Raw genomic sequence first — 25,716 nt, 5'->3', positions numbered from 1 at the left:
CAGAATAACAAATGAAAACAGATATAGGGTTATTCGGATCTCAAATAAGGTAGTTAAACTTGTAGGGCAAGTTTGTACATTAAGTAAATGTGTGTGTGTGTGTGTGTATATAGATATATATATATATATATATATATATATACATATACCGTATATAACAGCTGGGCCACTGCTTCTATAGTGGAATGGTGGTCTGTAAACTAGGTAGTGAGCTTTATATAAGGGGAGGAAAGGAGCAGGAATATTAGGATAGGGCTTGATAAGTTTGTTAAGAATCTAGGAGCCAGCAAAAAAAGAATTGAAGCCAGGATGCCGCACGTAATGTGACTATGCAACATGACGTCATGTGACATATGATCAGTCACTACTGTCCCCACATGTCCCCCTTTGTTATAGAAATTACTGTCTCATCATCTCCCCCGTGTTACAGTAATTACTGTCCCCTCATCTCCCCTCTGTGTGTCACTTTATTATGTCCCCTCATCTCCCCATCTTGGTGTCAACTTCATTACTGTCTCCTCATTACCCCCCTGTTTCAGTTATTACTGTCTCCTCATTTCCACCCTGTTTCAGTTATTACTGTCCCCTCATCTCCACTCTGTGCGTCAGTTATTTCTGTCCCCTAATCTCCCCCGTGTGCCAGTTATTACTGTCCCCTCATCTCCCCCTGTGTGTCAGTTATTACTGTCCCCTTATCTCCCCCCTGTGTGTCAGTTATTACTCTCCCCTCATCTCCCCCTGTGTGTCAGTTATTACTGTCCCCTCATCTCCCCACTTTGTGTCACAGTCATTACTATCCCCTCATTTCCCCCCCTGTGTGTCACAGTCTTAAGTGTCCTCTCATCTTTAAAACAACACAAAAAAATCCCTGCTTTACCTACCTCTGCCTCCTTTCCCATGCTGATTCTCCATTTTGCCTTTGGTTTTCTGCATTGGATGTCTTTGGTTGGCACTCCAGTGTCAGGTGACTGCAGCAGCCAATCAGTAGCCTCATCGTGACGCTCTGTACTCCTGAGTACATAGCAGTACTGGAAGGCAGCTTATTGGCTGTTGCAGTCACCTGACGTCCACTGCTTCTGTAATACCAGAGAGCCGACCACAGACAGAACAGGGGATCAGTGCAGGAACGGATGTGGAGGTAAGTAAATCAGTTTGTGTTTAAAGGGCTGGTTAAAAAACCTGGGCGTCACCATGAAATTCTTAGTTGTCGTGGTGGGATTTGTCAAGGCTTGTAGTAGGAAACAAAGGTAAATTTGCTAAATGAATGTATTTATAAAAATATTTAACTTGACATCCTCTACAAGTTTACCTATGTTAGTTGAGATGGGAATACCCCTTTAAGGAAAAAGTCTGTAGGCTGCATTGTAGTCCCAAAATTGATTACATCACAGAGCTGAGGCTCTATTTCTGTATTTTTAAATGGTCATCAGAGGGTTAACTGATTAAAACTCATTTCACTTACCAGATAAAAGATGACAAGTCAACTACTGGATTCTGTGAGTAAAGATAATTAAATATTAAAATGCCATTAATAGAAAAAAACCAAAAGTAAAATAACCAAAGCTAAAAACTATGATATACATTGAGGAGATTTATCAAAGCAGTTTTCTGGCCTTATAAAGTAAAATTTTTGTGCAAGCCTCATATTGCACACCGTTTATTTTTTATTTTTTTACTTTTTCTGAGTTTTGCATAAAAATGTTAGAATTTTTTTTTTTACGCCGTAAAACTGCCATGCATTTTTTTTGTATTACAGCTGAAAATGAGAACCACTGTTACTGTTGGCTGTACTGTGTGTTATACCTGTAAGCAGCAAGCAAGTGTGTGGGAAAAATAGAACTGAGGAAAATAACTAAAGATAATCAGAACAGGGATGTGGAAATCCTATCGCCTGACGCACCCGGGATATGCAGTTCCGGGCACCGGGCAGGTGGATTTTTCATACATTTAGCCCTGCTTCAGGCAAGCAGAGCCGGACCGACTCCCCCCTTTGATTTTACTACTCGAACCCACTCCATTACCCGGCAGCCCCCACCTGATTTCAGTAGCTGGGGCCGCCGCTAATAGCGGGCGGCCATTAACCCTTTAGATTGCCGCTGTCAAAGTATCCCAGAAAAATTTGATAAAAAGCGTTCAAAAAGTCAGATCAATACCAAAATGGAACCCCTACAAACAGCAGATTACGGTGCAAAGAATGAGCCCTCATACAGCTCAGTATACGGAAAAATAAAAATGTTACAGGGGTCAGGAATTTTTTTATTTAAAAGTTTAGAATTTTTTTTAATTAGTAAAACATGACAGAAACTAAACAAATTTGGTATTGATATAATCAGGCCGACATACAGTATCAAAATAACATGTAAGTTTTACCACAAGGTGAATGGCATAAAAAATAAAAAAAACAATTTTTCCAATTTCAGCTCAAAAATAATTTTTGTTTTGTTTTGGAGCATAAGTTATGGAACAATGAAAGGTGTCATTACAAAGTACAATTGGTCCTGCAAAGAACAAAAAGAACAAGCCGTCATATGAGTCTGTAGATGGAAAAATAAGAGTTATGGCTATTATATGGCGAGGAGGAAAAAACGAAAGCGCAAAAACTAATAACCTTCTTTATGTACAATTTTGGTGGATTTTCATGAGGGACAAGTAGATTGTATTCAGTTTTAGTCCCCTGGACAAGTATTTTTATTTTTTGTTATTTCCACACCCCTGCCAAAATGTTGTCAATGTTGTAGATGAAAAAGTTTTATCAACTCTACATCTATTAATAAAAATTTCTGTACAAAGTAGCGTCTGACTAGGGTGATGTTGCATAATAGAACCATAGATTTTGGATAACTGTAGACTTATCCACTATATAAAAAGAAACTTCAAGGCATCAAAAGAATAAATTCCAAAATTAGTATTGCCATAAATTATACCTTTTAATTATTTCCCAACCCCCCCCCCCAAAAAAAACAAACAGAAGAATAAAGTGATATCCCAGGAGATTAGTGTGCAAGAAAAACTCCAAACTACAATGACTAGCTATATGCACTTGCTGTTCTAATGGTCCAGCACAAGCAGTACACAAGTCACATTTAAAACAGTATATAACATACCAGCATAGGTAGGTGTACATCTTATAGTCAGACTGGTGAGCACTTTTATAAGCACAGTAATCTAATTATGAACACAACTTCATACACACCTAACACATTACTGCTGTCTATTACCGTGTTTCCCCGAAAATAGTACCTACCATGAAAATAGGCCCTAGCCGGATTATCGGGGTGGACTGCAATATAAGCCCTACCCCGATAATAAGACCTAGACCAGTGGTCTCCAACCTGCGGACCTTGCAACATTTGGAGGTCCACAGGTTGAAAACCACTGACCTAGACAATGCCCGGGCTGCAAATATTAAAAAGCAATCTTTAACTTCCCTTGTCCTCCGTTCCCCCGTTGCTAAGGAACCGGCCTCGCTGTCCTCCGCTGTTCTCGCTCGCCGGCCAGCTTCTTACATGACAGTCGGCTCAGCCTATCATCGGCCGAGGCGGGACATCGCTGCGGCCGGTGATAGGCTGAAGGCTCTGAGACGTCACAACACCAGGAAGCAGCAAGAACAGCGGAGGGACCATGAGGCCGGTGCCTTAGCAACGGGGGAACGGAGGACGAAGGTAAGTTAAAGATTGCTTTTTAATATTTGCAGCCCGGGCACAGGAATAGATAAAGCGCAGCGGCTGATAATTATTTGGCAGGGGGGGAGAGAAGCTGTGCTCGCGGGTGACAAATGATCAGTACCCCGATGTGGGGATTGTGGGGTGCAGCGCTGGGCTGATAAACCGGCGGGGGAGGGGGGGTTAGGGACGTTGGGGGGCATTTACACCCCCCCCATTATCATCATGTGATATGCGCAGCTCGCGCATATCACATGATGATAATGGGGGGGGGGGGGGGGGGTAAATACCGTGGAACCGCCATGTTGTTCAATGTGCCTACCATAGATAAATAAGCCCTACCCTGAAAATTAGCCCTAGTGTGTTTTTTGGGGCTAAAATTTATATAAGACCCGGTCCTATTTTCGGAGAAACATGGTACTACAGTGTGCTCAGGGGAAAATATAAGCAAGACCATACCTCAATGATGTTAAGATACATGAAAAGTAACCATTCTCCTCTAAAGGCAACAGATTGGTCTTAGGCTTCTTTCACACTACAAAATTACTCCGTTTTAAAGATCTGTACGAAGTTCCATCTGAAAATCAGCTGAAAACGGCAGTTACAAAATCCTATACGGCCGTTAGAAAATCCCATTATAGTCTATGGGGTTTTTCTAATAGCCATTTTAACCTGTTATAGCCGTTATTAACCCCTTAAGGACCAGGCCATTTTACACCTTAGGACCAGAGCGTTTTTTGCACATCTGACCACTGTCACTTTAAACATTAATAACTCTGGAATGCTTTTAGTTATCAATCTGATTCCGAGATTGTTTTTTCGTGACATATTCTACTTTAACATAGTGGTAAAATTTTGTGGTAACTTGCATCCTTTCTTGGTGAAAAATCCCAAAATTTGATGAAAAATTTGAAAATTTTGCATTTTTCTAACTTTGAAGCTCTCTGCTTGTAAGGAAAATGGATATTCAAAATAAAAAAAATTTTATTCACATATACAATATGTCTACTTTATGTTTGCATCATAAAATTGACATGTTTTTACTTTTGGAAGACACCAGAGGGCTTCAAAGTTCAGCAGCAATTTTCCAATTTTTCACAAAATTTTGAACCTCGCTTTTTTTCAGAGACCAGTTCAGGTTTGAAGTGGATTTGAAGGGTCTTCCCATTAGAAATACCCCACAAATGACCCCATTATAAAAACTACACCCCCCAAAGTATTCAAAATGACAATCAGTAAGTGTTTTAACCCTTTAGGTGTTTCACAGGAATAGCAGAAAAGTGAAGGAGAAAATTCACAATCTTTATTTTTTACACTCGCATGTTCTTGTAAACCCAATTTTTGAATTTTTACAAGGGGTAAAAGGAGAAAATGTATACTTATATTTGTAGCCCAATTTCTCTCGAGTAAGCACATACCTCATATGTCTATGTAAAGTGTTCGGCGGGCGCAGTAGAGGGCTCAGAAGGGAAGGAGCGACAAGGGGATTTTGGAGAGTACGTTTTTCAGAAATGGTTTTTGGGGGGCATGTTGCATTTAGGAAGCCCCTATGGTGCCAGAACAGCAGAAATAACCCACATGGCATACCATTTTGGAAACTAGACCCCTTGGGGAACGTAACAAGGAATAAAGTGAGCCTTAATACCCCACAGATGCTTCACGACTTTTGCATATGTAAAAAAAAATTTTTTTTTTCCCACTAAAATGTGTGTTTCCCCCCAAATTTCACATTTTTGCAAGGGTTAATAGCAGAAAATACCCCCCAAAATTTGTAACTCCATCTCTTCTGAGTATGGAGGTACCCCATAAGTTGGCATGAAGTGCATTACGGGCGAACTACAATGCTCCGAAGAGAAGGAGTCATATTTGACTTTTTGAGAGCAAATTTTGCTCGGGGGGCATGTTGCATTTAGGAAGCCCCTATGGTGCCAGAACAGCAAAAAAAAAACACATGGCATACCATTTTGGAAACTAGACCCCTTGAGGAACGTAACAAGGAATAAAGTGAGCCTTAATACCCCACGCGGGTTTCACGACTTTTGCATATGTAAAAAAATATATATATTTTTTTCACTAAAATGTGTGTTTCCCCCCAAATTTCACATTTTTGCAAGGGTTAATAGCAGAAAATACCCCCCAAAATTTGTAACTCCATCTCTTCTGAGTATGGAGGTACCCCATAAGTGGACCTGAAGTGCACTACGTGCGAACTACAATGCTCAGAAGAGGAGGAGCACCATTGAGCTTTTGGAAAGAGAATTCGTTTGGAATGGTAGTCAGGGGCCATGTGCATTTACAAAGCCCCCCGTGGTGCCAGAACAGTGGACCCCCCCCACATGTGACCCCCATTTTGGAAACTACACCCCTCACAGAATTTAATAAGTGGTGCAGTGAGCATTTACACCCCACTGGCGTTTGACAAATCTTTGGGACAGTGGGCTGTGCAAATGGAAAATTACATTATTCATTTTCACGGATCACTGTTCCAAAAATCTGTCAGACACCTGTGGGGCGTAAATGCTCACTGTACCCCTTATTACATTACATGAGGGGTGTAGTTTCCAAAATGGGGTCACGTATGGGGGGGGGGTCCATTGTTCTGGTACCATGGGGTCTTTGTAAACACAAGTGGCCTTCAATTCCGGAAAAATTTTCTCTTCAAAATCCCAATGGCGCTCCTCCTCTTCTGAGCATTGTAGTGCACCCATAGAGCACTTTACATCCACATATGGGGTATGCTCTTACTCATAAGAAATTGGGTTACAAATTTTGGGGGGCTTTTTTTTATTTTCCCTTGTGAAAATGAAAAATTTAGGGTGACACCAGCATTTTAGTGAAAAAAATATTTTTTTTTCACTTTCCCATCCAACTTTAATGAAAATTTGTCAAACACCTGTGGGGTGTTCAGGCTCACTATACCCCTTGTTACGTTCCGTGAGGGGTGTCGTTTCCAAAATGGGGTCACATGTCTGTATTTATTGTTTTGTGTTTATGTCAGAACCACTGTAAAATCAGCCACCCCTGTGCAAATCACCAATTTAGGCCTCAAATGTACATGGTGCGCTCTCACTCCTGAGCCTTGTTGTGCGCCCGCAGAGCATTTTACGCCCACATATGGGGTATCTCCGTACTCAGGAGAAATTGCGTTACAAATTTTGGGGGTCTTTTTTTCCTTTTACCTCCCGTGAAAATAAAAAGTAAAGGACAACACCAGCATGTTAGTGTAAAAAAAAAATTTTTTTACACTAACAGGCTGGTGTAGACCCCAACTTTTCTTTTTCATAAGGGGTAAAAGGAAAAAAAGCCCCCAAAATTAGTAACGCAATTTCTCCCGAGTACGGAGATACCACATATGTGGCACTAAACTGTTTCCTTGAAATACGACAGGGCTCCGAAGTGAGAGAGCGCCATGCGCATTTGAGGACTAAATTAGGGATTGCACAGGGGTGGACATAGGGGTATTCTACGCCAGTGATTCCCAAACAGGGTGCCTCCAGCTGTTGCTAAACTCCCAGCATGCCTGGACAGTCAGTGGCTGTCCGGAAATGCTGGGAGTAGTTGTTTTGCAACAGCTGGAGGCTCTGTTTTGGAAACACTGCCGTACAATACGTTTTTTATTTTTTATTAGGGGGACAGTGTAAGGGGGTGTATATGTAGTGTTTTACCCTTTATTATGTGTAAGTGTAGTGTAGTGTTTTTAGGGTACATTCACACTGGCGGGTTTACAGGGAATTTACCGCTAGGAGTTTGCGCTGCGGTGAAAAATTTGCCACAGCCCAAACTTGAAGCAGAAAACTTACTGTAAACCCGCCAGTGTGAATGTACCCTGTACGTTCACATGGGGGGGCAAACCTCCAGCTGTTTAAAAACTACAACTCGTAGCATGTACTGACAGACCGTGCATGCTGGGAGTTGTACTTTTGCAACAGCTGGAGGCACACTGGTTGGAAAACCTTCAGTTAGGTTCTGTTACCTAACTCAGTATTTTCCAACCAGTGTGCCTCCAGCTGTTGCAAAACTTCAACTCCCAGCATGTACTGATCGCCGAAAGGCATGCTGGGAGATGTAGTTATGCAACAGCTGGAGGGATCGCAACTACAACTCCCAGCATGCAGAGACAGCTGTTTGCTGTTCAGGCTTGCTGGGAGTTGCAGTTTTGCAACATCTGTAGAGCTATAGTTTAGAGACCACTGCATAGTGGTCTCCAAACTGTGGACCTCCAGATGTTGCAAAACTACAACTCCCAGCATGCCCAGACAGCAAACTGCTGTCTGGGCATGCTGGGAGTTGTAGTTTTGCAAGATCTGGAGGTGCACAGTATAGAGATCACTTTGCAGTGGTCTCAAACTGTAGACCTCCAGCTGTTGCAAAACTGCAACTCCCAGCAAGCCTAAACAGCTCTCTGGGCATGCTGGGAGTTGTAGTTTTGCAACATCTGGAAGGTTACAGTTTAGAGACCACTATAGTGGTCTCAGACTGTAGCCCTCCAGATGTTGCTAAGTAACTTACCGGCTTCCGTTGGATCCAGGGAGCTGTGTCGCGGTCCTCTTCTTCCGCCGATCGTCGCCCGCTGCCGTCGCTGATCGTCGCCGCTGCCGTCGCCGATGGGTAAGTGGATCTTCGGCGCCGGTCCCTGTCGGTTTCCCCGTTCTGCCCCGCTTATTGTCGGTGGGCAGGACGGGGAAACCGAAAGTAAACCCCTCCGCCCCTGATCTGCTATTGGTGGTCGCGTCTAGACCACCAATAGCAGAGATAGGAGGGGTGGCAACCCTGCCACCTCACTCCTATCGCTACAGGGGGATCGTGGGTGTCTAGGACACCCGCGATCCCCCTTCTATTCCGGGTCACCGGGTCACCATAGACCCGTATGACCCGGAATCGGCGCAAATCGCAAGTGTGAATTCACTTGCGATTTGCGCCGATCGCCGACATGGGGGGTCTAATGACCCCCCTGGGCATTTGCGCGGGGTGCCTGCTGATAGATATCAGCATTCACCCCGGCGCGATCCCCGCCCGGCGCGCGGCGGGGACCGAAATTCCCACGGGCGTACAGGTACGCCCTTGGTCCTTAAGTACCAGGGAGCAAAGGCGTACCTGTACGCCCTTGGTCCTTAAGGGGTTAATAACAGCCATTATTTTGTGACGGAAGATAGTAACGGGAGAAATAGTGCATGCACTACCCTTCCAGGCCATCACTATAACTTTGCGTGCACAAAACAAGAGGAATCGGACCAAAATGCATATATAAGAGCCCTTCTCCAACCCATTAATAACCCCCAGCAGACACACCTCTGGCATTAAAATAAAGGGGAATTCTAAGTGATCTGACAAGAAAGTCATTACCTCCCTCCAAAAGGGAACAACGCAGGAGCATTTCCAAACTGCATGTAGAAAGGTCCCCCGCTCTCTCCCACACCTAAAACAGAACTCCAACCCCGAGACCTCCATCCGATGCAGTCTAACTGGGGTATAGTACAAACGAAGGATAAACCTGGATTGAATAAGCATATCCCGGGCACTAACTACTGTAGGATAATATGTTTTAACAACCTCCTTCCACATATCCTCAGACAGATTAGGAATATCCTCAACCCACTTCACCTGTGCCACAGCAAATGGGTCTGGGCCCACTGATTGCAGTAAAGCATAACTCTGTGTAAGTGCCTTCGCCAGGTCGGCGGTCCCCAGGAGCAGCTCCAGCTCATTTAAAACAGGGGTAACCTCCAGTGAGCCAAACTGCGCAGAGACCGCATGTCGCAACTGAAGATACCGGAAGTGGGCATCCTGAGGGACATTAAAACGTTCTCTAACCTCAGCAAATGAAGGAAAGACACAGTCATCTTCAAACAAGTGCATGGCAAACTTGATTCCCAGGCATCTCCAAAATCCATCTGCCTCCAACTCCCGTAGGTGTTCCAAATGTGGATTACCCCACAGGGGTGCCCTTGGAGAAACAACCGGATGAGGAAAGCGTCCAGTAACCACCGACCAGACTGCAGCCACTGTCTTAATAGGGGCCGGTAAAGATAGAGAGGGAACATACCTGTATAACGTATTAGTAAGCGTCTCATAAGAACCCAGGAGAGCCCCTGCCAAAGCCATACAGGCGTTGGAAAGGTCCAGGTCGATCCACCAGGCTGCGTACACCAGCTGTGAGGCTAGAAAATAATTATGCATATTAGGGGCGGATAGTCCCCCCTGCTGCTTAGGCGCCTGGAGAGAAGGTATCCGCAGGCAGCAACAGCAGCTCCTTCACCCAGGATTCTAGGAACGCCACAGGATCAGCACCCTCCGCCTTTTCAGGAAGTCCCACCAGCCGAACGTTGTTATGCCTCAGTTGGTTCTCAAAGTCGTCAGCTCTATCCACCATACCCCGAAACTGTTGCTGCAGGTCAGAAACTTGCTGAGGGATAGGGCATAGTGTATCCTCAACCATAGAGACTCTGTTCTTCACCGTGGTGCGCTCTCTCAACTTTTGAGTCTCATGGCGTAGAATAACAAATTCCTGTCGCAGCTCATCCACTTTAGTGATCATAGAAGTATGGCAGGAAGTGATGGTTGACAGAATTTCAGTAAAGCAGAGGTCCATGAGAGTCCCATCATAATGCATCTGCTCAGGAGAAGGACGAAGTGACGGATCCAAGGGCCCTTCTGCCCTGAACCCAGCCTGGAAAGACAGGGCGCTGCACGACGGCTCCCCAGATCTTTAGAGTCTGTGCCACTTTAGAGTCTGTGCCACAGAGTCCCGCAGGGAATAGCCACTAGCCTCCGAGTGACCTCCATCCGAAGAAGCGTCATCGTCCGTAGCAGGAAGAAATACTCCAACTCTTGACTTGGATTTACCCCTGGATCCTCCCATGGTGGGGCACAGACCCACGAGAGGGGTATGAGCAAAGTAGGGCACCAAAAGGGAGAAGCACAGCTGCAGCCCTCAATGCACACCACTCCCTGTAAGATAGCAAATAGTCTAACCACAAGGAAGGTAACAGCTGCATGGAGACTCCCAAGGGTATCAGATCCCCCACAGAACAGGAACACAGTCCAGTACAGAGGGAGTTAAAGGAGCAGCAGCAGAGCCCTGGAGCCAATCCTCAGCCCACTACAAGCCCCAGCCAGCCTAGAGGAGGCAGATAGATGCACAGGTCGGAGCCAGATTGAGAGCAATATAAGGCAGGTGTTCGCAGTCCCAGACTGCCCCCCCAAGCAGCCAGTAGACCAACACAGTCGTGCACAGGAGGGGTTAAAGCGTGTACAGGAAAAGTCCCAGACCTAGAGCTCCTCCGCCTCTGCAGCCCAGGACAGCGGGAGTTGCCCCAGCAACCAGGACAAACGCAGGCCCCGCCCACGAAGGTCTGCAATGGCGGGCCTCACTACTACTTATGGAGAAACTTCCCGGGACACCAGGCAGCCCAGGGTACCTGGCAGCACTTCTCCGCCACTGCGCCGCTCCTCCGATCCCCTCCAGAGGTCGCCTGCCCCGGAGCACAGCCGCCGCACTGCCACCTCTGGTCCCGGTCACAGCAGCGCCCGTACTCTGCTCCTGGCACTAAGAGGTCCTCCGGTGAGTCGCACCACGGGTCAGGGGGTGTAATATCAGGGTGATTGAGACGGTGAGCGGGAGCTCGGCGGACACACATCCGCTCAGCTCCCCATACAGGCCATGCCCCCGTGCGGTTCTTTAAAACTGAGTAATTTTGTAGTGTGAAAGGGGCCTTAGGTGGTTACTTTTCTAGTATCTTGACTGAGATCCAATCTTGGCTCATGTTTATATTCTCCCTGAGCACACTGTCGTAAGAGACAGCAGAAACGCCTTGGGTGTGTATGAGGTTGTGTTCATGAGTAGATTACTGTGCTTATAGAAGCATAGGTAGTGCTCACCAGTCGGATTATACGTGTACACCTACCTATGCTGTGCGTTACATACTGTTTTAAACAGGACTAGTACACTATTTATGCTGGAGCATTAGCACAGCAAGTGTATATAGCTAATAAAACTAGTTAGGAGTTTTTATTGCATAATTACCTCCTGAGATATCTCTGTTTTTATTGGAAAGAATGTAAAGGTATTTTTATTCGTTATTCCTTATTTTGAGTTAAAAGAACCGGAAATACCAAAGGTTTTACATTGAGAGCTGAGGTTTTAGCTGATAATGTACATATGGCGATCTCAGTTTTATAAGCAAATGTGTCACATTCACAGGATAAAAAAGTCAACACATTATACATGTTTTTTTTTCCACTTACATATATGTAAGGCTTCACCAGACTGCAAGGGAAGAAGCCAATTTCATTTGTAGATGTATTTCGTCCCTAATAAAAAGAATACTATGTCAGTGGATGCACATCAGCGATCATACATTTTATAAACCATATAAAACCACTTACCTCCCACCAGTTCTGCTCAGCTTCTGCTTTTGTTAGTTCTATAACATCCCCCTTTTGCATTTGTAGTGGTGGACCGAAAGCAATAGGAGGGGGAGGAATTCTCACATAGTCGTGACAAGCCTCCATCTTTGTAAGACCTGACAAAGAGAAACATACTTGATCTTCATCTCAGCAAAGATATTTCATAGTACAGTGATAAAGTTATGCCACTTTATCTTGTATTGGCATGAATTGTAGAGTACAACATACCTGCCTCTGCCCTATTAACTGGTGTCCCACGGCCTCTCTGTTGAAAATGACATCACCAGATATAAGTTTTGGCATTAACTGTATAAACTATTCTTTGTCTATCATAGCACTTTAACTATTGCGGTCTTCAACCGCATTTCTTTCTTTCTTCTCATTCCTCATTTACTCTGTTTACATTTTTTCCACAGTCACCCCAGAATCATTTTAGCTACAGTTATATTCACTTTATGAAATATTAATATTAAATTAATCTATTGCTTTTTTTAAATTTCACGGTATAATAATCAGTTTTTTCACCCCTCAACAAATATTACAAATTTAGACAGGACTGGTTGTAAAAGGTAGAAAATTGGACAACTGTGGGAACCCCCAGAAGCTGACAATTTACCCAAGGGATTTCAAAAAAAGGCAAGTGGGGGGCCCTACTTTGCTTGTATTTGAAAGTCCTATTTTCTGTAAAGCCAAGCATAGTGTTAGGAACAATCCACACATAGGCAATTTGTCTTAGCCATTGTTACCTAGTGTATGTACTATACCTTTTTCAGGGTAGGATCTACAGGATCTAAGAAAAATCAAAGAATAGGTTGTAGGTAATCGGATATTTACCACAAAGATCATCAAACAATGTATAGAAGACAAGTGTGCCATTGAAATATTCCCCGTATGAGTTAGTTTCTTATCAACAGATTAGTAAGGAATGAAAACTCTGTAGAAGGCTGGAATCACACATGCAGTTTAATCCCAAGCTAGAAATAAATGGAAGGCATAAGGTTGTGTTCTAGATTTCGGAAAGTTTTTTACTTAGAATTTAGTTTTTTTACTACTTTTAGGATTTTTTTTTTAGCTGTCTTTTTATTTTTTATTTTTTTTTGCCCAACAGCTAAGAGCTGAAAATACAGCTCAAAATCAGGACAAAAAACAGCTTTATTTTGACCAAATATTTTTATTCCTTGTCAGCAAGCATAGATCATATTGACCCCTTAAGGACCCGGGCTTTTTCCGTTTTCCGCTTTTTCATTTTCAATTTTTCCTCCTTAACTTTAAAAAATCATAACTCTTTAAAATTTTCACCTAAAATTCTATATGATGGCTTATTTTTTGCGTCACTAATTCTACTTTGTAATGAATTTAGTCATTTTACCCAAAAATCTACAGTGAAACGGGAAAAAAAAATCAACGTGCGACAAAATTGATGTAAAAACACTATTTTGTAAGTTTTGGGGGCTTCCGTATTTACGCAGTACATTTGTTGGCAAAAATGACACCTGATCTTTATTCTGTAGGTCCATACGGTTAAAATGATACCCTACTTGTATAGGTTTGATTTTGTATCACTTCAGAAAAAAATCATAAATACATGCAGGAAAATGTATACGTTTAAAATGGTCATCTTCTGACCCCTATAACTTTTTTATTTTTCTGTGTTTAGGGCGCTATGAGGGCTCATTTTTTGCACCGTGATCTGAAGTTTTTAGCGGTACCATTTTTGTTCTGATCAGACTTTTTGATCACTTTTTATTCAAGCGCTATTTTGGACTTTGGAATTTTTTTGCACGTACGCCGTTGAACGTGCGGTTTAAAAAGCGGTATATTTTTATAATTCGGACATTTCCAGACGCGGCGATACCACATATGTTTATTTTTATTTACACTGTGTTTTTTTTATTCTTGGAAATGCCGGGTGATTCAAACTTTTATTAGGGGAAGGGATAATTCAAAGGGTTAATGATTTTTTTTTTTACACTTTTCTTATAATTCAAAGGGTTAATGATTTTTTTTGCACTTTTCTTATGCAATATTATAGCTCCTATAGGGGGCTATAACATTGCATGTACTGATCTTTTACACTGATTGATCCATCTCCATAGGAATGGATCAATCAGTGTTTTCGGCGATTGAAAGCTCAAGCCTGGATCTCAGGCTTGAAGCATTCATTCGGTGATCGGACAGCGCAGGAGAAGGTAAGAAGACCTCCTCCTGTGCTACAGCTGTTCAGGATACCGCGGGGATCCCGAACAGCTTACTGAGCTAGCCGGGCACTTTTACTTTTGTTTTTAGCCGCGGCTCAGCTTTCAGCGCGCTGCTAAAGGGTTAATAGCGCGCGGCACCGCGATCAGTGCTGCGCGCTATTAGCGGCAGGTCCTGGCTTCACTATGACGCCTGTCCCGCCGCGATATGATGTATGTTTTATCGCAGGACCCAGGACGTACCCAAACGTCCTGGGTCCTTAAGAGGTTAAATGGTGATATATGTAAAAAGTCAATTAGAAAGTTACAGAACCTCTTAAATTAGAAGATAAATAAGCGTCAATTGGTGCCCATAATTCTTACTTTACATATGAATTAAAATCTTGTTAGCTAACATCACAAATATTCTTAAAAGCCACAATTGATCTATTTATATAAGCTGAACATTTTTGTCCTGAACAGAGTGAAAATGGAACATACTAGTTACCTCTTCAAGAGGTATCCCCATAATGTGGGCAATAGCTATTGCTCTTTGGCCTTGCAGCTTTATATGACCCATTGAGCTTATATCAGCGCATAATAAAGGAACATTTCTAATGCTATATATCAATATTTAGCTTCTATTAATGCTTTCTAATGTCTTCTCACCTGGCCTCCCACAGAATGACAGTCTTCCTAAGCATTCCTTATGAGCTGGAGCTCGGCAGTTGACACATCTGTATCCCTGAAAAAACATGCCCCTATGGTGCCAAATGTGCATACACAAGATTAGACTCTCAAACACTATACCCATACAACAAGTCGTTTACTGTGAGCGGTCTTACAACATTCCTACCTTAGCAGCATTTCACAGGCTCGGCATGTGGCTGTGTCCTCAAAGGAATACATTTGGAAATCATGGCCATTTGCATGAGCGTTTTCTGGGTACATATTGGACCTGTGAAATAGTAATATACATTTGCAGTTTTGAAGCAGGAGTTCTACATATATGATATGGCAATACGTTCCCAAAATAAATAGATCATGTTTGGTGTACAGTGCATACAATCCATGCAGTCAACAACATTCATAAGAAAAACGGTAACATTGAAATACATGTTTAACATTAAAGTAAGACATTTAGTATGTATCACATTACAGATCCTTTCTGGATAATATAGAAATGTATATTTTGGTTACTTACAGAGACATTTCAAATTGTTCCATCCACTTTTTTTTCAGTTCCCGAGTCTTGAAGAAAAGCTCATATCCATAAGATCCACGAGCATCAATCAGAAAAAACATGTGGGACCACTAAAAGAAGGAATATGGATGGATGCATATTATTTATATATAAATATATATCTCAAGTGTGCAAAGATTCTTTTTGGTTGGTGGCCAGTATTGATCACAGCATCTGAGGGGTATGTATATATGTATATATATATATATATATATATATATATATATGAGAAGGGTTCAAATAATTTTTATTGACATTTTTCTGACTTACTGACTCATCATCGCCCAGCCTAAACCCTTGGACCTAGAAACCTGAATTTTTTCACAGATGTTGTTTTGAAGATGTAGACGAGGAATAAGAAAGGATATTTTCGAAATTCAACCCTTAAGGGGGTGAAAAAGGGGTTTAAATTTTGTATGGAAGTCCGCCATTTTTTAAGCTAGAAGCATGAAACTTTGTTTTTAGGCTAAGAATTAGAGATAAAGAAACACGTGTTTTAACATTTTCTAAAATTGAACGGGGGTTCAAAGTTTGTATGAATTAACCCCATGCCTCAGAACGTCGGGTATACCTGGCGCTGCAGCACAGGAGGGTTATGAAGCGAGCTCAGGAGCTGAGCTCGCATCATACTCGCACAGTCCCAGCTGTTATCAGCAGCCAGGACCGGTGGCTAATGCTGGACAGATGTCCGGCATTAACTCTTTAGAATTCGGGTTGTTTGGATGCCCGTAGACTTTACCCAGAGCGGCCTCATAACTATAGGATTGTAAAAAGTAGATCTATGTTACCCCAAATTTAATGCGAACTAAGCCGCAGGCAAAAGCTAGTGGTTGTTATATGCACGATCGCTGATGTCCGCAATACCGTCTGGTCCCTGGCTGATTATAGCAGCTGGGACTTGCCGTGCATGAAGCGAGTGCAGCTCCTGTGCTCGCTGCAGGAATAGGACGTAAATGTACGTCCTGGTGCATTAAGTACCAGGACGTACATTTACGTCCTATGTCCTTAAGGGCTTAAAGGGGTACTCCGCTGCTCAACGTTTGGAACAAACTGTTCCGAACGCTGGAGCCAGCGCCGGGAGCTCGTGACGTCATAGCCCCTCATGACGTCATGCCCAGCCCCTTCAATGCAAATCTATGGGAGGGGGCGTGACAGCCATCATGCCCCCTCCCATAGACTTGCATTAAGAGGGGCAGGATGTGACGTCATGAGGGGGTGGGGCTGGCTCCAGCGTTTGGAACAGTACCCCTTTAAGGCGCCCAATTGCCAGATAGAAGCAAACACATAAAAGCCTCCTGGAGTTTGCTAAAAATAATCTAAAGGACTCTCAGACTGTAAAAACTAAAATGATATTTTCGGCTCAATTTTAAGCATCATCCCCAGGAAGACTGGAGGCTGTAATCACTACCAAAGGTGCTTTAACTAAGTACTGAGTAAAGGGTCTGAATGCTTATGTCAATGTGATATTTGGGTTTTTACTTTTCAATAAAGCGCAGAATGATAGGAGAAACTTAAATTTAATAATTTTTTTATTTTATTTTTTTATTTTAGCATTCTGTAACATAACAGAAAGTGAAAATCACCACAAAAGTGTTTATCTCTTGGTTTGCTACCACGCAGGAGAGCATAGGGATCACAAGTAGGGCATCCCTGGTATAGATGGTAAAGGCAATCAGCACGGTGAGAATTAGTACTGAAACATTGACGAATGGGCATTCAAACGCATTAGAGAACCTGCAGCTGTCTGGATCCATGTGTAGCTGCAGCTTCACCGCTTTTCCACTGTTCCAAAGCATTCGCTGCTGTTAGCTTTGGTGCACAATATGGTAAATACTAAGTAGATGGTAGACTCCACACTTGATAGCACATGTCATAAGCCTATGACTACTGAGGCATAATCCTAAGCACTCTCCGCATTGAAAACTATGTGGTTGTAACCGCCCCATTGATAGTTTATGCCTTATTAAGCATACTGGACCCTGAAACTAATGACACGAGTAGCTGGAGTACAGGAGGGAAGGGGGAGGGTCTATGAAAACAAAAAAGATGCAGAATCAGTGGATCTGTGGAACAGCAGCCACTCTTGAATCTGGACAGCTGTAGTTTTATTGTAGAACATGCCACAGGTCCTCTTTAACATTTTAGTGATCTGCATGATATACGTTATACATTGTTGTGACATCATGAGAACTTCAAGTGGCAGACATACAGTCATGGCCGTAAATGTTGGCAACCATGACATTTTTCAAGAGAATGAAGTATTTCTCACAGAAAAGGATTGCAGTAACACATGTTTTGCTATACACATGTTTATTCCCTTTGTGTGTATTGGAACTAAACCAAAAAAGGGAGGGAAAAAACAAATTGGACATAATGTCACACCAAACTCCAAAAATGGTCTGGACAAAATTATTGGCACCCTTAACTTAATATTTGGTAGGACACTCTTTTGGAAAAAATAACTGAAATCAGTCGCTTTCTATAACCATCAATAAGCTTCTTACACCTCTCAGCCGGAATGTTGGACCACTCTTCCTTTGCAAACTGCTCCAGGTCTCTCTTATTGGAAGGGCGCCTATTCCCAACAGCAATTTTAAGATCTCTCCACAGGTGTTAAATTGGATTTAGATCAATGGGATCACAGGTGTTCAATGGGATTTAGATCTGGACTCATTGCTGGCCACTTCAGAACTCTCCAGTGCTTTGTTGCCATCCATTTCTGGGTGCTTTTTGACATATGTTTGGGGTCATTGTCCTGCTGGAAGACCCAAGATCTCTGATGCAAACCCAGCTTTCTGACACTGGGCTGTACAGTGCGACCCAAAATGCGTTGGTAATCCTCAGATTTCATGATGCCTTGCACACATTCAAGGCACCCAGTGTCAGAGGCAGCAAAACAACCCCAAAAACATCGTTGAACCTCCACCATATTTCCCTGTAGGTGCTGTGTTCTTTTCTTTGTAGGCCTCATTCCGTTTTCGGTAAACAGTAGAATGATGTGTTTTACCAAAAAGCTCTATCTTGGTCTCATCTGTGCACAAGACGTTTTCCCAGAAGGATTTTAGCTTACTCAAGTTCATTTTGGCAAAATGTGGTCTTGCTTTTTTATGTCTCTGTATCAGCAGTGGGATCTTCCTCGGTCTCCTGCCATAGCGTTTCATACCATTTAAATGTCGACAGATAGTATGTGCTGACACTGATGCTCCCTGAGCCTGCAGGACAGCATGAATATCTTTGGAACTTGTTTGGGGCTGCTTATCCACCATCCGGATTATCTTGCGTTGACACCTTTCATCAATTTTTCTCTTCCGTCCACGCCCAGGGAGATTAGTTACAGTGCCATGGGTTGCAAACTTCTTGATAATGTTGCGCACTGTGGACAAAGGCAAATCTAGATCTCTGGGGATGGGCTTGTAACCTTGAGATTGTTGATATTTTACCACAATTTTGGTTCTCAAGTCATCAGACAGTTCTCTTTTCCTCTTTCTGTTGTCCATGCTTAGTGTGGCACACACAGACACACAATGCAAAGACTAAGTGAACTTCTCTCCTTTTTATCTGCTTTCAGGTGTGATTTTTATATTGCCCACACCTGTTACTTGCCGCAGGTGAGTTTAAAGGAGCATCACATGCTTTAAACAATCTTATTTTTCCACAATTTGGAAAGGGTGCCAATAATTTTGTCCAGCCCATTTTTGGAGTTTGGTGTGACATTATGTCCAATTAGCTTTTTTTCCTCCCTTTTTTGGTTTAGTTCCAATACACACAAAGGAAATAAACATTGTATAGCAAAACATGTGTTACTGCAATCCTTTTCTGTGAGATATACTTCATTTTCTAGAAAAATTTCAGGGGTGCCAAAATTTACGGCCATGACTGTACTTCTTCCAGCCTCAGGCACTCCTCAGAGACATAAGATATCTACACCATATAATTTACAGTCATAAAGAAACCACTTTAAGGGTCTATTCAGACGTACAGTATTCTGCACAGATTTGATGTGCAGGATTTCAAGCTGTATTCAGTCAGTTTACATTGAAATCTGCAGCAGAAAATCCTGCGCATCAAATCTACGCAGAATACTGTACGTGTGAATAGACTAAATATTTTATAAATATAAATATTTATTTTTCAGCAGCTCTAGTAGCTAGCTCAGATGTAACAGATTATACTTGTATCAAGGGTGCACATACCATAATGATATACCATGTGGCTATTATGGGCCCAGGAGGGGACCCCTCCCTGATTGGTTCCCCTTTCTTTTTTTAATGTAAAGAAACTGTGCAGAACTCCTCCCCCCAGGGAACTGCATTGTCCGCTACAATGGGGTGGGGGGGGGGGGGGGGAATTGAATTGACCAATAGGTCATGGGAGCAAATTAAAATAGACAGGTAATATCAGTAGCTTGAATAGAAGCCCCATTTCAATGTTTGCTACAGGGCTCCCCTTCATATATGTAGACCATTGACTTATACCTTTTTATTATCTCGGTCTCCACAAGAATCATCACGGATCTGGTAATTGTGAAGTTTAATTAATTCTTTCAGTTCATATGTGTCGCCCTTTCTCTTACAGATAAGCAATGCCTGGTCGAAGAGGAACGCATATCTGCAAAGCATATAGAATACATCATGCATAGTAAGACACAAGCATAAGACAACATGGCCTGGTTAAAGAAACATTAGCTACATATGCAATAGGGTTAGAAAACCAGATTTATCCTTCCAGATCATCTGTCCAGATTGTGGATTTCTTTATACTTGTCTGTACCTGCACTTCGCACTTTTTAAAATGTTTGCTTCACCATCTCAACAAGTCATTATTTACAAATATAATTTTTATGATTTTATTTAAATAAACCAAGTAACTTTGGTGTCTAATATATTGTGATTCTTTATCCAGATGTATAGACATTAAAAAAAGGCCTATATTCTGAAATCCAGAAAGGAAATCTCATACAACCCAAGCATAGACTGAATACAATTGTAGCAAACTCATAGCTGGAAAAAAAATACGAAATGTGTTAGTATCACACACTTTGCAGCTATCTTATTGGAATTTTTTTTAACTTGGATTAATAGATACAATGTTTTATTCCATTATTGTCATGCTGGATTGACCTCTTTATTGTGGATATAGTGTAGTGTGTGTGGATCAGGCACTAAGACTAGGGTGTCCTTGGTAAGATTTTTATGCCATAAATGTCTGATTCATAATTTAACCCTCCATAATCACAGGTGTAGTGTGGGACGCTAAACCCCCATTCTTGAGTACACTGGGGGTTACAGAATCTCATCAGTCAGGTATGCATGGAATATTTTATGGGAATGCAATAACTATGCTTTGTTAAACTACCACATTAAATGGCCAATGTTTCAAAAAACCTCCCTCCATTAGATAGTCTATGTGACTGCTAACATATTTGTAAATCACTTAATTAACCAAAAATGACTCCAGAAGAACAGCTCTAAAATCTTGGCTACTAGGTGTCTCTCTTACCTGCAATCTGCTGTCACTGCCTGTTGTCAGGGGAAATCTGTCTCTAGTAACAGAGAGACCAGGACAAATTATAGTAAATTGGGTGGGATTTACCATGTTCAAGAGAGCTGAGCAAACCTGTGTGTCTGTAAGCTGCCTACTTCAGATGGTCCACACTGTTCCTCATAGGTAGATCAATGGTACAGAAGAATTTCACAGGATATAGGAAGGTCTCCCCGTGCTTGCCGGTAATACAGATCAGACAAAGATGCCGCAGCTATATAGGAAAGGTAGGTAATCTTTTATTCCATGCAACGCGTTTCTGGGCTGGGTCAGCCCTTTCTTCAGGCATGTTAAAACACTTCATACAATGAAATTATATCACCGGATGTGACGCATCCCTCCTTTTCCTTTATAATTTCATTGTATGAAGTGTTTTAACATGCCTGAAGAAAGGGCTGACCCAGCCCAGAAACGCGTTGCATGGAATAAAAGATTACCTACCTTTCCTATATAGCTGCGGCATCTTTGTCTGATCTGTATTACCGGCAAGCGCAGGGAGACCTTCCTATATCCTGTGAAATTCTTCCGTACCATTGTTACACGCCAACCGGTGTGGGAAGCCTGCTGCAGCTGGTGTTCCTTTGCAATTACCTACATAAGTGTTGTGCCTTACCTTCGCACAACCGAATCAGGTTAGCATAACTGACATTATTGGGCTACTCTGTCCATATAATCTGGTCCTACACAAAAGGAGCGCTCTGTATCTCTCTTATATTTCATAGGTAGATCAAGGCTGCCATCACATCTCTGATCACCCATAAAGTTCTGGGCAGCTGTCCCATTTGGAGTTACCAGTGTATCCACTACTGTATGTCCACAGTGCTGCAGTGTGATCTGCTTTCCTTCCTCCTTTTAGCTTCTTATTAGCAGCAACAGTAGAAGCTCAGTGCTTAGTGTAACCCTTAGTTTGCTGTAAGTATCCTATTTCTTTTCTTTCTGCAACTCAGTAGCCTCTTCTCCTTCCCCATGCCATCTAGTGCTGTACTGTGTAAACCAACAGTTCAGCCTGTTCAGTCTAGAGCAATTTCTCTAACACTATGTCACAGCATAGCAGAGAGGAGTAAGTGATTTGATTGGCCAGAGAGAAGTAAGGGAAAGGCATTCCATGTATTTGTACTCCTGGCACACAGCGCAGCTCTGGTCCCACCTCATTAAATGTACAGAATAAGAAAGTTGTGCACCATGAAGGGGAATCTCAGGGGATTTAAAGGGGTACTCCGGTGAAAACCTTTTTTCTTTTAAATCAACTGGAGCCAGAAAGTTAACCATATTTGTAAATTACTTCTATTAAAAAATCTTAATCCTTCCAGTACTTATTAGCTGCTGAATGCTACAGAGGAAATTCCTTTCTTTTTGGAACACTGATGACATCACGAGCACAGTGCTCTCTGCTGACATCTCTGTCCATTTTAGCAACCATGCATAGCAGATGTATGCTAAGGGCAGCATGGTGGCTTAGTGGTTAGCACTGCTGCCTTGCAGTGCTGGGGCCTTGGGTTCAAATCCTACTAAGGACAACAATAAAAATAGACTTATTATTATTATTATTATTATTATAATAGCGTCAGCAAAGAGAGCACTGTGCTCGTGATGTCATCAGAGAGCATTCCAAAAAGAATTTCCTCTGCAGTATTCAGCAGCTAATAAGTACAGGAAGGATTAAGATTTTTTTAATAGAAGTAATTTACAAATCTGTTTAACTTTCCGGAGCCAGTTGATTTAAAAGAAAAAAGGTTTTCACCAGAGTACCCCTTTATTTGAGAGAGATCAGCCCTAAGGTATCTCCAGAGGACACTGCTAGTTCCAATTGAGTCAAGTGTGAGGAAGAGGTAATAGGTCTCATTTTATGCTGTGGGTCATATTCAGGGCTGGTGCAAGGATTTTTGCCACCCTAGGTGAAAGTTAATTTTGCCGCCATTTGACCCCGCCCATTGGCTCCGCCCTTTGCATGCCCTATCTAACTACTGGGGTAACACTCTGTAACAAACCTCCTGCTCATGTAATCACCTTAATACTGACGTAACACACTGTAACAAACCTCCTCATAATGTACTCACCTTACTACTAATGCTAACGTAACACACTGTAACAAACCTCCTCATCATGTAATTACCTTACTAGTGTGACACACTGTAACAAACCTCCTCATCATGTAATTACCTTACTAGTGTGACACACTGTAACAAACCTCCTTCTCATGTAATCTCCTTACTATTGGAGTGACACAGTGTAATAACCCTCCTCCTCATGTAATCATCTTACTACTGGGATGACACACTGTAACACTGGAGTCACCACCACCTGCATGGACCAGATAACAAGGTGCTGGCTGGGTGACTGGGCACAGCTTCAGTTCTGCACTATTCTTCATGCAGACAGACACAAACAGCTATCTGTCAGTCTGCCTGCCTAAAGCTGCGCCCGCTCAGTCACCCAGCCGGCACGGGGCGGCCAGATGTGAGCGAGAGTGCTCTGTGAAGAACTTATAGGACCAGGCGCCTCTGCTTGGTATGGCTGGTGCACTGCTTAGTGTGACAGTGTGAGCGCCCAGTGTTGTAGCGCTCAGTACCAGGGGGTGGGGGTTGCTGCTGTGACCGTGTGTGTGCTCTGTGCTGTAGCACTCAGTATAGGGGGGGGGGGGGGGATGCAGCTGCATACTTGTGTTAGTGCATAGGGGCTGGGAACGTTCCAGGCACGTACAGAACAAAGCAAGGGCAGCGGGAAGTGTGCCCCCATTAAAAGTGCGCTATAGGCAGTCGCCTATTTAGCCTATAGGGAGAACTGGCCCTGATCATATTCTTGCCTTAATTGAAAAAACTCCATTACACAGGAGTCCAAACTCTTCTTGAAAATCATAACTCCCTTGGCCTTACAGACTTCTAAGCCTTCTAACTTCCTAAACTCCGGGTACAACTCATTGTTCCATATAGAAGTATGAGATGTAAATCCTTCTATATCCACTAGTTGCTTGGATTTAAGCCACACTTAAAACACCCCTGACTCTGCCCAGATCATTTCCAGGTGCTTAGCAAAAGAAAATTTGGTGTCATGGTGCCCATTTTGTGCTCAGCCATTGACACTGTTGGTTCATTTGCCATTTGCAGAAAATGTAGGTTATGTTTAATGACCCGTAGAGTCATAACACTGGGAGGGGGGTCATACTACCTGTCTAGTTTAGACTTTTTCTCTGCAGTAGAGATTTTCAGCTCCCCATCGGTTTTTGGTTTTCCATACTGAGCAAGAGACTCATTCTAAAGAGAAAATAACATTGAGATCAGATTTTGTAGAGCACGTAAGAGTACTCTTGGCCTTGAGCAGTTAATGTGGTTTGACCATGTTAGAACATACTGTATTGGGTATCTGGTACCTATCTTTTACACCTTGATAGGTAACAACTGTTGGGATGGGAAATCTAGGAATTTTTGTGAAGAAACAGACATAATCATGGTGGATGCAGCCATAGCAACCAGAATGAAAACAGTGTATACATTGCTGCATTCAGATAACAGTGCTCACAGAATTGTTTCAAATGGATTCAGGGTGCAGTAAAAATAAAAGCAAATCATACTCCCCTACCTTGCATTTTTTTAATCTTTAGTGCTCCCTGAGTCCATTGGGAAACAATTGTGTGGCACCATAATAACATTTTAAGTCCGAAGGAGGCCATGCACATTAGATGATTATCAATCAAACATGATTTTTGAAGCTACAAATGGATCTGGATAGGTTGGAGGTTTGGGCTTGGAAGTGGCAGATGAGGTTCAACACTGATAAATGTAAGGTAATGCACATGGGGAAGAAAAATCCAGGCTGGGATTATGTATTAAATGGGAGAACACTTGGGACGACTGATATGGAAAAGGACTTGGGAGTCTTAGTTAACAGTGAATTTAGCTGTAGTGACCAGTGTCAGGCAGCTGCTGCCAAGGCAAATAAAATCATGAGGTGCATCAATAGGGGCATAGATGCCCACGACAAGGAAATAATTCTACCACTGTACAAATCACTAGTCAGACCACACATAGAATACTATGTACAGTACTGGGCACTAGTGTACAAGAAAGATATAGTAGAGCTGGAGAGGGTTCAAAGGCGGGCAACCAGGGTAATACGGGGAATGGTAGGACTACAGTACCCAGAAAGATTATCAGAATGAGGGTTATTTAGTTTAGAAAAAAGAAGGCTTAGGGGCGACTTAATAACTATGTATAAATATATCAGGGGACAGTACAGAGATCTCTTCCATTATCTATTTATACCCAGAACTGTATCTATAACAAGGGGCCATCATCATCTACGTCTAGAGGAAAGAAGGTTTCTACACCAGCACAGACGGGGGTTCTTTACTGTAAGAGCAGTGAGACTGTGGAACTCTCTCCCAGAGGAGGTGGTCGTGGTGAACTCTGTAAAAGAATTTAAAAGGGTCTGGATGCATTTTTGGAGAATAATAACATTGATGGTTATGTATACTAGATTTATAGGGACAGTACGTTGATCCAGGGATTTATTCTGACGCCATATTTGGAGTCGGGAAGGAATTTTTACCTGTAGTATGAGTTTTTTTTTTTGCCTTTCTCTGGATCAACTCAGTAGGGACTCATTGGGTTTATAGGTTGAATTTGATGGACTCTGGTCTTTTTTCAACCTTATGTACTATGTTACTATAACAGAATATACTGTCTATTGCTTT

General features: G+C 42.5%; 1 protein-coding gene and 1 long non-coding RNA gene across 8 annotated transcripts in view; one reads left to right on the top strand and one right to left on the bottom strand.

The window, feature by feature from the left end:
- Nucleotides 1–25,716, bottom strand: part of VAV1 (vav guanine nucleotide exchange factor 1) — a 96,714-nt gene that overhangs the window by 6,096 nt on the left and 64,902 nt on the right. For all 6 annotated transcript variants that reach the window (XM_056556597.1, XM_056556596.1, XM_056556598.1 and 3 more), the window contains 10 exons: nt 24,192–24,277; nt 19,961–20,093; nt 15,447–15,556; nt 15,099–15,200; nt 14,912–15,003; nt 12,833–12,858; nt 12,297–12,333; nt 12,048–12,184; nt 11,907–11,972; nt 1,463–1,494 (listed from right to left, as the gene is read on the bottom strand). In XM_056556597.1, the coding sequence (XP_056412572.1) occupies nt 1,463–1,494; nt 11,907–11,972; nt 12,048–12,184; nt 12,297–12,333; nt 12,833–12,858; nt 14,912–15,003; nt 15,099–15,200; nt 15,447–15,556; nt 19,961–20,093; nt 24,192–24,277 (821 nt within the window). The remainder of the gene's footprint in view (nt 1–1,462; nt 1,495–11,906; nt 11,973–12,047; nt 12,185–12,296; nt 12,334–12,832; nt 12,859–14,911; nt 15,004–15,098; nt 15,201–15,446; nt 15,557–19,960; nt 20,094–24,191; nt 24,278–25,716) is intronic.
- Nucleotides 903–20,370, top strand: LOC130355847 (uncharacterized). 2 transcript variants are annotated; one of them, XR_008888683.1, is made up of 5 exons: nt 903–1,138; nt 1,466–1,496; nt 15,485–15,666; nt 17,037–17,165; nt 20,061–20,370. It is a non-coding gene; the product is annotated as an uncharacterized LOC130355847 (long non-coding RNA). The 2 variants fall into 2 exon arrangements; XR_008888684.1 differs by lacking the exon at nt 1,466–1,496.

Source organism: Hyla sarda, chromosome 2 (genome assembly GCF_029499605.1).
Source record: "Hyla sarda isolate aHylSar1 chromosome 2, aHylSar1.hap1, whole genome shotgun sequence".
Lineage (NCBI taxonomy): Eukaryota > Metazoa > Chordata > Amphibia > Anura > Hylidae > Hyla > Hyla sarda.
This window is presented reverse-complemented; position numbering and strand designations above follow the sequence as displayed.